Source organism: Monodon monoceros, unplaced genomic scaffold (assembly GCF_005190385.1).
Source record: "Monodon monoceros isolate NGI ecotype Baffin Bay Population unplaced genomic scaffold, NGI_Narwhal_1 Super_Scaffold_12, whole genome shotgun sequence".
NCBI lineage: Eukaryota > Metazoa > Chordata > Mammalia > Artiodactyla > Monodontidae > Monodon > Monodon monoceros.
Genome location: NW_021703768.1, coordinates 64,892,999 through 64,908,854, shown reverse-complemented (window position 1 = coordinate 64,908,854; position 15,856 = coordinate 64,892,999). Strand labels below are relative to the sequence as shown.

General features: G+C 37.6%; 1 protein-coding gene across 10 annotated transcripts in view; it reads left to right on the top strand.

Annotated features, from left to right (window-relative positions):
• Positions 1-12,699, top strand: part of SSBP2 (single stranded DNA binding protein 2) — a 298,735-nt gene extending 286,036 nt beyond the window's left edge. For 4 of the 10 annotated variants that reach the window (XM_029215887.1, XM_029215886.1, XM_029215890.1 and 1 more), the window contains 2 exons: positions 4,352-4,450; positions 12,042-12,113. In XM_029215887.1, coding sequence (XP_029071720.1) covers positions 4,352-4,450; positions 12,042-12,071 — 129 coding nt within the window. In that variant the 3' untranslated portion in view covers positions 12,072-12,113. Of the gene's footprint in view, positions 1-4,351; positions 4,451-12,041 lie in introns of all 10 variants that reach the window. The other 6 variants (XM_029215889.1, XM_029215893.1, XM_029215885.1 and 3 more) reach the window with 5 other exon arrangements.
• The last annotated feature ends 3,157 nt before the right edge of the window (positions 12,700-15,856 follow it).

Below are 15,856 nucleotides of genomic sequence, written 5' to 3'. Positions count from 1 at the left end.
TAATCAGTTTAATCACATTATGATGTTACGCATTTGTAAAGCAAACTGACATACTTTAATCTTTTGAAAATGTAAAGAAATCTAGAGCAACACGAAAAGAGGTAAATTTGAAAAAGTGGTTATTATATGTTGTAAGGGCATTGCATTTATACATCTCATTTGTATTCCAAACTCTTATCAGGCAATGCTGATGTCCTCAATCATTATTATAGTTCCACAGAATAGAGTAATAAAGTAATTAGAGGAAAATTATATTAATAGAAGTAGGAAAGTGACCCTTCCAATAGCACATGTCTCTGTTTTTCCTCTGTCAGTCGTCTGAGTTTCTAAAATTAATCCTTTGGTAAGATGCTGTATATTTTTTGAAGAATACCTAAATACTTTTTAGGTCATGATGAATTTTAAAATACTTCTCTGTGGGTCAAATGTATATTTAGAATGGCTGATAAGAACTAATTATTAACTACCACTAGAATGACTCTCTCAGAAGTCTTCTTTATATCAATAAATACAGAAATTCATTAAAGGATGACTTCATTTTTAATTCTACTTTGAATTTATATTCATGTATAATAAAGTAAAATTACTGATGCCAAGAAAAATAAAATGAAGTTGAGCTATAGAAACTTATAAATTAAGACTTCAAGCTAAAAAAAAAAAAGAGAGAGTGTTTAATTGGCATTGTGACATTGTATCTGCATCGCTTGGCTGCTTGGCCTAGGAACTTCATCATGCACTTTGGATGTCTGTGTTTAGAAACAATCAGGAAGATCTTTTTCTTTTCTAAAAATAGATATATACAAACGGCACCATCTTACCTCTGTGAGAAATAGTATTAGGTAAGCCTTCAAAAACCTTGTTTTCAAAATAAGATTAATTGTATAATACCATTAGAGCCTTCTTTCTGGGAAGCACCTTTACAAACCAGATAACCATGATTGTATTGGCTGTCTTAGGTATCTAACAATTGATGTTGGCTGAATTGTGCTTTGTGGTCACAGTAAAATGTCTGAAGTTATATTTGAGAAACATATTCTAATGTCTAAAGATAATTCTTCATTACACAAAGGCGGGAACATCCAGATTGCTTAAGGCCGTCTTCGTAAAGACGGATGATCTTAACCACTTCTGCTTAGCAATTGTGTTCAAACTTGCTCTTGGGTCTCTAGCTGCATCTTCCTAATTCTCCAGTTAAACCTGTATTTTGTCAAGCATCAGTATTACATTTTTTAAATTTCTTACTCCATTTTAAGAAGTTGTTTGACCAACCTACGCCCTTTTTGTGCATTATATTCTTGCCTTGTTGATGAAATCTACTGGAGACACTGCACACAAACATAGCTACAGTTAAATGCAGCATACACACAGTTCATTGCCACCCACCGTCATAACCTGCTCTGGGTTGGTGCTTGGAACCATTGTCTTAGCTCTTCCTCAGATACCAATACTGAGTATATCTTTAGCTATATCTTCATCATGTCACCCAGGGACCATGGACAGCACAATTTCCTTAAGACTCCTCATTGAGCAACTTTTGTTGTTTTCACAACATTTTGCAGAGATTACCTCAGATTTTTTAAAGATGTTCTATCATTTCATGATTTTCAAATATACCCAGTGAGCTAGATAGGAAGAGGTTTCAGAAATCTGATACTAGCTCAGTTTTGTGTGTTGAATGTGTCCTTTTAATCTGCCTCTCAATGTTCTCATATACACCACCACCACTGCCCCCTACAAACGTTTAATGCTGAGCCACCATGCTATGAAAAGATAGCACGGAAAACAGAAACACCATGAAGTGTTTTATATGTATTTAAATATTACTGTAATGTTACTTTTAAACTTCAGATTTTTTTTTTTTTTTTTTTGCGGTATGAGGGCCTCTCACTGTTGTGGCCTCTCCCGTTGCAGAGCACAGGCTCCGGATGCGCAGGCTCAGCAGCCATGGCTCACGGGCCCAGCCGCTCCGCGGCATGTGGGATCTTCCCAGACCGGGGCACGAACCCGTGTCCCCTGCATCGGCAGGCGGACTCTCAACCACTGCACCACCAGGGAAGCCCAACTTCAGATATTTTTAAATCGACACTTTGAGTCAGGAATCAATTTGAAGGTAGCCAAACTTTCAGAATTGCAAATCAAGAAATGATATCACTTCGATGTGGAGTTTAATAAAAGGATACAAATGAACTTATCTACAAAACAAAAATAGAGTTACAGATGTGGAAAACAAACTTATAGTTACCTGTGGTAAGGAGCAGGGGATAAATTGGGAGATTGGGATTGACATATACACACTACTATATATAAAAGAGACAACTAATAAGGACCTACTGTATCACACAGGGAACTCTACTCAATACTCTATATTGGCCCATATGGGAAAAGAATCTAAAAAAGAGTAGATATATGTACATGTATAACTGATACACTTTGCTATACACCTGAAACTAACACAACACTGTAAATCAACTATACTCCAATAAAACTTTTTTTAAAAAATTAAAAAAGCAATGATACATGGCAAAAGTGCAGCAGAGTCTGGGAGCACCCCAGTTTAGTCAGAGATATGCTGCTCCTCTCAGGGCACCTCACGTACTTAAGGCTAGGAGTGTGAATATTATGCAAGGATGGACAGGGCTCATTTCATATATCTGTCTGAATATGTAAAAGTATGCAGCTTCTAAATACATGCTCAAATACCCCTGTATAGGTATGTTAGATTATTTTTTATTCCAAGATTGCCAGTTTCTCCATTATGTATGAAATGACAAAACTGCCTTCACCAAAGACTTATAGATTTGGGGTAAATCTTATAGTGTTTTTATAAATTTGCCCTTTTTTGAGCTAAGTAAGCATTATCATTCCTGCTTTCAAGACACAGTTGATTAATAACTTTATTCATGAGTTGTAGCTTAGTTACCTATAGCTTAGTTAATTGCATTTCAATTTTACTTAATTTTTTTTTCAGGAAATCAGGTTATCCATGTTCATTTCAAAGTCCAGTTACTTGGGAAACTAACATTTCCAGAGAAAAAAAATTTTTCCAAAAAAAAAAAAATAGAATCCTCTTTATCCCATTAAGCTGTGGTTCCCCAGCCCTTGGGGTTCACTGGCAAATGGAGCTCCTACGGACTTCAGAGGATCCCTGTTCTCAGATCCTCCCTGTGAGATGCACAGCAGGACAAGATACAAGCTCTATTTCTACCAGCTCATCTACCTGTCTCTGCTTTACAGTTTAACCATATTTTTAAAAAGCACATATTCTTCTGGGGATAACCCATTCATGACATTTTCGTTTTTATTGCCTAACTTGGTTTTAGTTAAGTCAAAATCCTCAGAGCAATTTTGTGTAAAAAAAATCTAAAAACTTATTCAAAAACAAAATATAAAATGGCAACAGCTCAGGAAAAAACTCTAAAACCTGGCTTACGTTTGAAATAACAAGTAAAAGTTTTTAACCTTGAAGTTTATTTTTACAAGAATCCCTTAGTCACAGTTGCAATCCTGTGTGAGCATGCTTTATACGCCGCTGCCATTCTGTATTCCCTATCGACATGGAGTATCAGATGACCTCACGTGGCTAAAATCGCACAGCAAAAACAAGACTAGCGAACTTAAATAGAATATAAAGCAGTATACTGTTAACTTTGTGTTTGATTAGATTGCTAATATCAGCCATTTTATCTTAAAAGTTTCAAATAAATCTGCTCAAACAAATGATAGGAAAGGGTTCTAAATCATTCCACCTCTGAGCCTCCTTTTCCTGTACAAGTACATACTGAATTCTCAAGTCCTGAGGTATTTATTTCTCTTGTTCTTAACTATCGTTAACCATTTTCCTTTTTTCCTTATGGTTCATATAAAAATAATGGTTTAAAGTCGTGTTACTATGTAAACCACATGTAGAATTAAAGGGAAGTATTTATCAAAACAGTGACCTTTCGAGTTTGATTAGTAAAATCACCCAGGGAAGTTATTGTTCCATCCCACCTGATCAGTGGGTAGAATGCACACTTCATCATGCCCCTCCTGGGAATGTTTCTTAAACTCTCCAGAAGTCTAGGAACTCTATGAACTGAGAGTGGGAAATGGAATAAATGATTCTGAGACTAAGACAAAGAGTTACAGTGAATTATTTTGGGTTTTCTGTTTTTTAATTTTCATTTGGGAAAGCATTAGTACTTGTCAAGGTGCAAAGAATGAACAGAATCCATGGTAGAAATCTGAGATTGGAATTATAAGTCTGCTTTGTCCTTAGAGATGATGGTATAGATTCCATGTTTGAAACAGTACCATGTAAAAGGGAAATTAAAATCTTCAAAATGCTTTGTTTTCTAAATCTTGTTTACAGAATTCTCCCAATAATATGAGCCTGAGTAATCAGCCGGGCACTCCTAGGGATGATGGCGAAATGGGGGGAAATTTCTTAAATCCTTTTCAGAGTGAGAGTGTAAGTATTCCCTTGACTACGTTACTATATCCAGATTTTATTTCTGAAGCTCTTCTTTAGAATAAATGCATAAAGCCATTATTACGACTGTTTATCTAGAGTTCAATAGGTTGATCTTTTAAAAGTTAGAAAACTAAGTGGAATTTCTTTGAAAGTATTAAAAAATAAACTTTCTACTCCGATTCTATGTACATAGTTACAAAGACAAAAACTTTAATACTAATTTTACGTTAGAAAACATCCACCATAAAAGAACGTACTAGAAACAGGTTGCATATGTGATCGTTTTTATAAATTTTTCACATTACTAAAATGTCTTTGATCACTGCAAAACCAGGTTTATTCTCAGTGCTGTCCTGAAAGCTCTGAAAATTGTCTCTAAGATGTCTTTACATTATGCACTAGACCTTCCTGTCTTGTATGTTAACGAGTTATTTACATTTAACCTGAACTGAATATCCACGTCGTTTTCTGTGTGACTATAGTGTTAAGCAAAGGCAATATCATTTCATGTCTCCATAGAAGTAGATAGGAGCAAATGGAGAAGCGATAAAATTTATTCCTTCATTAGTCACTGAGCACTGTCTACAGGCCAAAGCAATGTGCTAGACACTGGAAAAACCAAAAGGACAACATGGTATCTTTTCTCAAGGACTTATTGCATGATACAATAATTTATTAACTAATATTTCACATAAGAAGCATCTATAGAATTTTTAAAAATACAATTTCCCAGAACCCTCCCTGGACCCAGCAAATCAGAGTTTACAGGAGTGGGGCCAGGCATCCTCCCATGTGAAAAAGCTTCGTCAGTGATGCTGATGCACATTCTCTGCTAAGATCTCCTGAACTGGAATAAAGGAGTTCAGAACCCAAACTAGTTTCATGTTCACAGAATCAGTGCCTCCAATACATGTACCGCCATCATTAAAGTAATGGAGGATCTACCAAACTATAGACAGAATCAGAAGAGAAAATTACCTTCATTTTGCCCAGACCTTTACCAGAGTTGATGCCATCAGAATTTGAAGCGGTGGCTAATAACATACCTACTTTTGCACAGAATGGCTGCTTCCCAAAATGGAACCCAAGATTGAGTGTCCTGTGGTTTCCTTTATTTCTTGGTGTTGACCTAGCACCTCGGCATGGGACAAGACTTCCCTTGTTTTTAGACTTTAATTTCTGTTAAAACTAGAAATAATATTATGATCTTTAGTTTATCTGTTTTATTTGCAGGATATTTATGATTAGTGAGAACCAAGAAGGTATACATAAAACCTCATATTTAAAGAAATCAAAAGATTAGCCTGTCAATGATGAGGAAATAGAAAAATGTGAGGAACTATATCGTTTTTCATAATGCTTAGGATTATGGGATTTCTGAGAGCCCGTTTCTTTCACTAGTTTGCTTCAAGACTATGGACAAATTAGTTAATTTTAATTAATTAATGTTCACTTTATCTAATTAGAGACATTAATTTCATTTTATGCTAATTCTTCCAGTAATGGTATAATTCAGTGAGGTATATGATAATTAATTCAGTTCAATTCAACATGTATTGAGCCTGCACTATGCAAAGCACTAGGTTAAGGACAAAATATTCTGAAACAAACATAACACATCCCTAACCTCAAAGAATACAATCTGATGGGAAGAACATGTTTACACAACTAATTAAACCATATGTCAGATTAATAAGTGCTACAATAGATATAAACCAGGTGTTTTAAGAGCACCAAGGAAAGTATTAATTTTGTATTGGAAAAGAAAACTTCTTTAAAAAGGTTCCACGTGACTTTAACTTTAGGGGCAGCGACGACAGGAACTCTCCCCCTTCCTTCCCAGATTTGTTGTGGGCGACTGCCGCCTTGTTTGCCAGAGAGGGGAGCTGCTTCAGAGTTGGCGTCAGAAAGCTCTTCACGGGGATCAGAGAATCAGATAGAACAGGACTTAAAAAAGTACTTTGTGCAGAATAAACACCAGCCTCATCCTTTAACCCCAAGTGGATTATGCACATGCTGGATAGCAGATCCCTCTGGGAATATGTGCGTAGCATATAGAGCCACTGGAGTAGGGCTTCCCCCACCCCCAACTCCTGACCCAGCCTCGCTACGCTTAAAGCCAAGAAGCAGGTAAAATGCCAGACTGCTGTGCAGAGTTAGCAGAAAACAGAAGCTCCCTCCTGTCTCCCCGCTCCCTCTCTCCTGTCCCCACTAGCAAAGTCCCCAAAAGAGAAATACTTGGGTGGTGGTTGAGAACCTGCACCTGGAGGGTAGTGCAGCCTTGGAAGCGGGTCCACACTGGCTGCGCTGTTCTGTCTGCCGGGTGAGGGGTCTACATGCTATGAGTGACACCCTGGTTATCTCTGGCTTCCTCTATCACATCCACACATTTTCGTTTGCACCTTTTTAAAAGATCAAGAAAAGAGAGCAGAGAGGAAGAAGACAAAAGAGATTCATTGCTGACAAATGTAGTAAGGCCTTAAAGAAGTAAATAGACTAGGTATCTCCACTAAGTTAGCTTTACTATCATCAAGGAAAACCAGGAGGTCCAAGAGGGCGGGGATATATGTATACATATAGTTGATTCACTTCACTGTACAGCAGAAACTAACACAACATTGTAAAGCAATTACACTCCAGTTAAAAATAAATAAATAATTTTTAAAAAGAAAACATTTCCAGTGACTAAACATGCAAATTGAATTCTAGCGGTTTTTAATGCACATAAGTCTGAAAAGCACAGATTTTTGAACAGTCTGCCTTTTGAGGGTTTGTCGGTCTTTATCTTGAAGTTTAACCACATAAGAGGCCTGGGAAGACAGCAAACGTCTATTGACTGATTATCATGTACAGACACTATCCCAGTCACCTTACACATACTACTTAATGTAATCAATATAGAAACAAAAATGTCCAACCCAAAGGCAGAAACCTTGCAGTGCCAACACACTTTACACAAGAAAATAGGAATCAAAAAATGTTTCAACATTCAGACTCTTTTGGGGGAGGATCAAAAAAAAAAGCCTTTATTTCAAGAAACAAAGATGCCCCCTAGTGTTCAAACTCTATAAAATGTTTGGCTTTAAAAACAATACAAAAAGGCTTAATTCAAAGAATAGTGCTTCGTGCCTCTCAAGTAAAGAAAGCAGTTAGTCTTATTTCTTGAATTAATTTAGCAGAATATTTTCACCATACTGAGCAAACATGCTATTAAAATCATGGTGTCAAATAGAAATTAGAAACAAGGTGGTAGATCATTTCCTATTACCCTTACTGCCTTTTTTCATTTTCTTCTATTGTAAAGAAATCACATATGCCCCAATTTTTTTTTTACATAGTCACATACACACTAGATTTATTTCACTTTAGTTCAGCTCAGGTACCTGTAGTATTATCTCTCATTAAGAAAAAATATAATATAGATGCTTAGAAATAGAAATGTAAGATCTGAAGTGTTCTTGAAGTGTATGAAGAGAAATGTAAGATCTGAAGTGTTCTTGAAGTGTGTGAACAGAAACGTATGCACATTGTTCGAAGATTTAATGGATATTTCTGATGGAGTCCATGGTACATGAACTGGGTATAATAAATTCTCTAGCTCATGTTTTACATGCACAACCAAACACTGATGCAGTCAACAGCACTGTAAGGCCATTTTATCATTTGATCGAGGAGAACCAGACTCAGAATAGTTTTGAATGCTGTGATATCAGGGCAACCTGATATCACAGCATTCTGACACAAACACTAGAATATGTCATGGCATATTGATGCAGCAGTACAACAGAAACATTGCAGTGTGGTCTCAGGACAATACACCATGAATATTTTATGTCTCTAAATACGATACCCCATTTAACACTTGCTCTTCTACTTCTAGAAAACTGTAAGCCACTTCTGCTTGAATAGTAATCAATAGCAAAATTCCTTTTTGCTGGCACATTCTGTGAGTTTCCCTAGAAAGTTTGCAATTTCCCTCAATCTTACTTAGTTGAAGCAGTTTCAATAAAGGCAGCAGCAGACGAGCAGTTTACAGCCTTAGCAGTGCAAATAGCCCATCGCTTATAAAGACAGTCACACACAAATACAATCTGTTTTACTGTACCAGATACACTTAGGGCATCATTTTACAGTTACTTGTACTATTCAAAATTTAAATTTCATTAGATGCTTGCTAATTTTTGAGCTGTATTGCTTGGAGATGGTGCTTCCATCCTTTCTGACTGAATCTGGCCCTGACTTTCATGTTGTACCCTATTTTCCACTCAGTTTCCTCCCTGAATAAGCCTAACTCTCTTAACTTCCCAATGAATCTGTAACAAATTCTCATTTTACTGTAAGATTTGCTTAAGATATTTGAAATAACACAGGTTAAAAATCCTAACAATTGCCAATGTTAAGAAATGGGAGCAACCAATAACCATGCTTGGTAGCAGAGAATGTGCATATATACTTGTCTCTATATACGCATACTTTTAATGGTGTATAATTAGAATGAAGGCTATAATATATTCTTAACTATATTCCCTAATGTTACATTGCATTTGAATGAACTGGAATAATCCTTGTGAAAAAAGGATTCAGGGATTTTTAAAATCTGATTATTCAGGATGTGCATTAAATGAGATGGTCTCTAGAATTAATTATGACTTATCCAGAAAATTTTTTTCCAACATATCCTTTGAAGTCCTTTTTAAAAAAGGAGACTTTAAAAAAGCTTTAAAGTCTTTCACTGTTTTTAGATTGGCACAATATACCCATTAAAAGCTTTGTCTTTAAAATAATGATTGATGGGCTTCCCTGGTGGTGCAGTGGTTGAGAGTCCGCCTGCCGATGCAGGGGACGCGGGTTCGTGCCCCGGGCCGGGAAGATCCCACATGCCGCGGAGCGGCTGGGCCCGTGAGCCATGGCCGCTGAGCCTGTGCGTCCGGAGCCTGTGCTCCGCAACGGGAGAGGCCACAACAGTCAGAGGCCCGCGTACCGCAAAAAAAAAAAAAAAGAAGAAGAAATAATGATTGATGATCTAGCTGTGCTATTTAAAATTAAATACAGTTAAGTTTTCAGTTCCTAAGTTACACTAGCTACGTTTTAAGAGCTCAGCAGCCATGTGTGGGCGCTATACTGAACAGCACAGAATAGAACATATCCATCATCACAGAAGGTTCTACTGGGCAGTACTGATTGGCTCACCGATCCTTACTATAAATAAGCAGTAGCCATAGAAAGCATAGATTAAATTTCCTATGCCCATTTTGCCATATTCTTATGTTTTCTACTTTTAATAAAACCTTAGTATCCATTTATCTCCTTGTTAAGTCTTGCCCCTGAAAGTCAAATGCCAAAATATGATTATTTTGTCAAAGGTTGTGGATAGGTCATGGCAGTGTGCTGTCATTATTTGTAGTGGAGATTTGCATGGTATCTCCTGATGAGATGGGGGTAGATCCCCTCCGAGCTCAGGGATGGGGTGGGCTCCACTTCACTGATCCTTCTCAATGATTGTTTGGGGGTTTTGGGTTTTGTTTAGCTTTGCTTTTTCGTTGCCACTATCAAGCATAAAGAGGGAGTTTTTCTATCAAACTGAATCCCCTTTCGCTTCTCCGGCGGTCTCCCCTTTATATCACCCTACTCACTATAATCCAATGTGGAAGGTCAGTAACATATATAAATTAGCTTTCCTATACTGAGGCAGTTTGAGGCTATTAAGGGATTAACAAGTAGATTTTTCCTTGATTTGACCTGTGTTTAAAGGATTAACAATCCTCCCCCTAAGGTCCAGTGACCCGTTTTCAGGCCTAGTCATCTGCTTTTACTCAGGATCAATGTGGGCTTTTTGGTTTGAGCACTAGATCAAACTCTAATGACCTCCAGTCCAGACTTCTGCCAGCTGAGCCACTGTCACCCTGCGCTCTTCCCTGGGAAATCCTGCTTTCACCATGTTAACAAATCCATCCCTATCTAGTACACACCTTATACTTCGTTTCTGGTTCCTGCACGACCTCCGCTCATTTGGAATTCACTTCTTTCTGTTCTGTCTGTTCCTTTTTTAGAAGGTTCATGCTCCCCTTCCCAGGGCCATCACTGTTCCTGGTTAAGCCCCTGCAGTCTGGGACCAAACCCTCTCACTTTATCTGCCTCTTTCCATGAGGCGCAATCATTATTAGCGCATTAAAAGGAATTCCCTTTTGCCCTGGTCCTCACAGGTTCTCATAAAGCATTTAAAATATTCAAGAGGTCATATTAAATATGGAAACCGTTACCACTTGGAAATAGACGCTCCTCCTTCCCGTCACAGGGGATCTATAATGTGCTGTCCAAGATGGTGGCCACCAGCTACGTGGAGATATTTAAATGTTAAAGTTAAATAACATTAAAATTTTAGTTCCTGGGCTTCCCTGGTGGCGCAGTGGTTGAGAGTCCGCCTGCCGATGCAGGGGACACGGGTTCGTGCCCCAGTCCAGGAAGATCCCACATGCCGCGGAGCGGCTGGGCCCGTGAGCCACAGCCGCTGAGCCTGCGCGTCTGGAGCCTGTGCTCTGCAATGGGAGAGGCCACAACAGTGAGAGGCCAGCGTACCAAAAAAAAAAAAATTTTAGTTCCTCAGTGGCACTGGCCACACTTCATGGGCTCAAGTCACCACATGTGGCTAGTGGCTTTCATACTGGACACCACAGGTTGTGGAACGTGTCCATCGTTGAAGTAAGTTCTGTTGGGCAGAGCTGCTCTAGAACTTTTCTGTCACAGTCTATTCCTCAAGCATATGAGGGTAGATTGGCATCATTATCAAAATAATTGCTGTTTGTCATTTGTTAAGACCACTTTTCCAAATTTCTGAAAGTCTTGCCTTTTACCAATGGTCAGCCTCAAACTGACAAGTAACATGTAACAAGAATGCCCCTACTCCCACCCAGAAATGCTTGTGGACTGAGCTAGGAGTCACAGCTTCAAGGAAGAAGTTTATATGCTAAAGTATAAATCAGACTCTTAAGTATTTTCTAAATGCTTTAATAAGGATTTCCTATGGCCAGCTGGGAGTTATACTATTACTCCAGCATTTACTGAGCACTTTCCGTGTATCCAATAAATACATAGTTTTAAGGGTTTTATAGTCAGTCCTCCCAAAACCCGTTTAAGATCGATACTATCATTAAGCTGATTTTACAGGTGAGGAAACAAGCACAGAGAGGTTAGTAACCTCCCAAGTTTACACAGCTAACAAAGACTATCCTGTCCCTCACACGTATTTGATTATTATGAATCAACCTTGGACTAGATTTACCCAAATTGTTCCAAGGGCCTATGAAACATGAATCTGGCTAGAAGGAGAAAGCTGAGGGACTAGGTACTTATCAAACCCCTAAGCTCAGAGAGAGAATGAGACTGCTTGCTTTCCAGAGGAAATATTTAACAGTTCAGGACAGTCAATTCTATATAATTTTGCTCTTTTTATGCTTTCTTATTTTTATGCTGTATTTAAAGCTTGTGCATAAAAGACATTAAAATTCACAGTTACTGTTGTTTACCAAGGAGAATGTTAGTGGCCTGTAGAAGAACTGTTGTTAAAATATGGATTCTTCTCTCCTTCTAGTACTCCCCTAGCATGACAATGAGTGTGTGATCCATTACCAAGTCTCCTCATGGAAACCACAGTGAGTCAGCCCTTCACAGAACTACTACGGAAGAAAATTATTCATCACAGTGTACAGTTAAACAAAGGAATCTCAGTCACACCAAACCAACCTTTTTATTTCCTGCTCTCTCCCCTATTTTGTGAAGAAAGCGGGTCCAAACGTGATTCGAACAACTGTACAGAGCGGCATATTAGAATTGCCCTCAACGGAACTGCAAATGATTATCTGTGTATGTATATGTGTGGGAAAGAGAATGTATTGTATGTGTGTATGTTATATGGACACATGCACATACATACATTGACCCACAGGACATTGTAAAATACTATCACATGACATCTTAAGTAGAAATAAGTAGGGACTTTTATTCCATCCTTTTTTTCACGTTTACATTTTAATTATTAAAAGTTGCTCCTGCCCCTCCCTGATCTATTTTGTGCTGTGTATATCACTGCTTTATATAAGTTATTTTTTAAGGTGAACTCAGATGTTATGGTTTTGTAAATGTCTGCAATCATGGATAGGAATAAAATCGCTTATTTGAGAGCTTTCATTAAATTGCGTGTGATGCAAGTTATCCTGTGAATCACAAAGTGTACTGTCTCAGAAAAGAAGTGTGTCTTCATCTTTATGTCAAATCAAACAACTTCTCAGTAACCTTCAGTGAGTATTTTTGTACTTTTTATGTAGGAAAAGTATTACTTCAAATCAACAAAAGCTTAACTGGGGCCTAACACAGTATATTTCTGCAATAACTGCTCTAGATGGAATTCTTGATTTGTCTTAGATGATACAGAAAATCATTAATTAGCCGTGATTGCTTAGACCATAGCAATAAAGTGACAGGGGTCATCATATTTTTAGCAACATATTTCCTCTTTAATATGATAAAGCCCAGAAGTGGTAACACAGCTATTTGCTTGAATATGTCACTTGTCACCAGGAATGCTAGAGCTAAATTTTTAATAACATACTAACGTGAAATGTACCTCATTTTTATTCAGACTTGTGAATATCTCCACATAGACACTGCAAAGGAGATAGATTCAAATGATTGAGACTTTCAGCACAAGGGGGAGGGAGTTTTTAATCACACGCCAGGGGCTCTGGAGTGCTGCTTCTCTACCCAGGTATCTTAGTAGCAGCAAAACGGACTGTCCCTTCTTGTGGCCAGCAGAGCACCTGCTCTGTTCCCAGGATATAGGACTTATAGTAGAGCGAAATTATTGATAGTAACTATATTTCATCTAGCCATTGACTTCAGTAGGCTACATCTGCTTCATATAACTGTTCATAAAACATTAGAAAAATTCAAACAAAACACTTCCCTTATGAAAGCACATTGCTCTATGGCCCTGTCCAGATCTTTTGGGTTTTCTGTGTTGAATCAGGCATACAAACATCAAAGTCATAATAGAAAAGTCTGAAGACTGATTTTACATTCTAAAGCTAAGTTGGTGATCCTTTCTTTGAAAATTGTGATAAAAATAACCATTGATCGGCAACTATATATCCCGACTCCAGAGACTTTGAAAAGCATTGTTTAATCTCAGGTAAGGGGCATCCATATTTCTTTAGGCGTATGGTCTCTAAAGTGAAAATTTGGCACTATATTTACTAGTTCCTCATCCCAGATGACTTATTTCTCTCAAATCCATAAGGATTTATTCCTTCTGAAAATAAAGATTTTTGCCTGTGCATGACAGGGATGTCAGGCAGAACTGTTAAGAGGGGAAAAGGAAGCTGAATTAAAATTTATGTTCCAGATTTAAACTAATCAAACTAGTTGCCATTAATCACACAGTGTGCCAGAGGCTAGGACTGCACACTGGAGAACAACTTCAAGCTTTCAAGCCACAGAGAGGCTTTCATGAAAAATTCAAACGACAAGGTCTTTAACTCAAGCCAAGGTAACCTGAAGATGACACCTTGTACAGACACATGAATTTACCAAGAATAATTTTAACTTTCACTTTTTATGACAGCTGTGTGAACACTGAGAGTCTTGTTCTTATTCAGCTTAATCTTATAATGCTAGAATTTTGAAACCTTTTGTTGACTCTCTTCTCTATTGTTACTGATCTTGAATTTCTTTCATTTGCCTTCTAAGAAGGTATTGTTTCTTATAGTCAAAGAATCCTGAGCATGATTTTACTTGCTCTTATTTTGGAAGTAATATTGGAATATGAAGGCAATAGGGTCCCATTATTTCTAGCCTATTTGGTCAAAATAGTAAAATTGACTTTTTCCAAGGTATAGCAATCAATTCAGCGTATTTCTCTTTCTCTTGGAACCCAGATTAAAAATAGCTAGTTTTTTAAATTCCTGAAATCATTGAAAATTTGAAGAAGTTGTATTCAAGGAAACCAGAAAATAAAGATATTTAATTCCAATATCAAATCATTTTCTCATGCACCGAATGGAGGATAGTATATCTGTATATTAATTTTGTTTAGGTTTTGAATCATTTAAACCTTATCCTTTTCTCTTTTCACCCATGTTTTCCATGCATTTGTGTTGGTCTTTATATATACTACCTGTTCCTGAGTTACTTTTAACATTTCACCTCACAGTAACATTAGCAATTCTTGCCTACATTGAACATATAAAATATACATGTGAAATATAAAAATAAATAGGTGAAAACATTAACTCTTATTACTCTGCTTTGCGTTCTGCCTAACTCACTACAGTTGAAAATATATGTCAGAGTCTTTCTAAGGTACATATGTCCTTAACTAGCTACCTTTCTTATAGCAAAGCTGCACACAGGAACAGAGGCTGTGAGGTGCCACTGATCTGGTAACAACCCACACATTTGATGGGTGAATGTTCGTTCTCCTTTCCAAGTGTTCCAGTTTGGACTCAGTTGCTGATGAACAGGAATTACATGGCTAAGAATCTGAGGTTAAGATTTCTCTATTGCCAGGAAATTAACAAATCTGCTCCCTAAGCCATGGAAAGTGCCCAAAACAACCCTTTCCCTCCAGGAATAAAATAAAGTGCCATGTCTATATTTATGATTCTCTAAGCTATCTGAACTCTGTTGCATTTCATAGGATCATTCAGTTAACACTCTTCTTGTAGTTTAAAAGAGCAAATGAAAATATATGAGTTCAGTTTGGACATGAGGAAGCCCTATGTCTGTCCATACCTTTTCTCTATCATTTCATCCTGAGAATGTGCAGCAAAGCATTTAGAACTGTGCGCTTGGCAAAGAGTTTTCCACAGTCCTTAATCCCATGACGTCTTGATTGGGCTTTTTCTCCACGCCTCCTTCCCAATCCCTGCACCCTCCAGTAGAAATAAGATACAAACTGCACACTTTTACCTTCTTAGCCCTTACAGTTTTCTTCTTCATATAGTATATAGTTTTCCTAGGGGACGTAATCACAATTTCCACTTTCTGACTGCCACTGTTAATTGGGTCAGTGAACCATACCTTGAGAAATACTGGAAAAGTGAACCACTATTAATACACTTCCATTTGGCATATTAAACTTGCGTGTGTGTGTGTATGTGTGTGTTGGGGGTGGCAGTGTGAAGTTTGCTCACAAAACACTTCCATTATGACTTATATTATTGCACAACTGGTAACTATTAATTCCTTCCTTTGTATGTTATTTCAATGGTAAAATAGCTGTTTAAAGTGATTTCGGATGGAAAGAGTAATACAAAACATAAGCAGATGGACTCACCTGCTTTCACATCCTCTGCTAGCTTGTCCACATTAGGCTTTCTTGAGAAGGCACTGCACCTAAAGGTAAGAGCA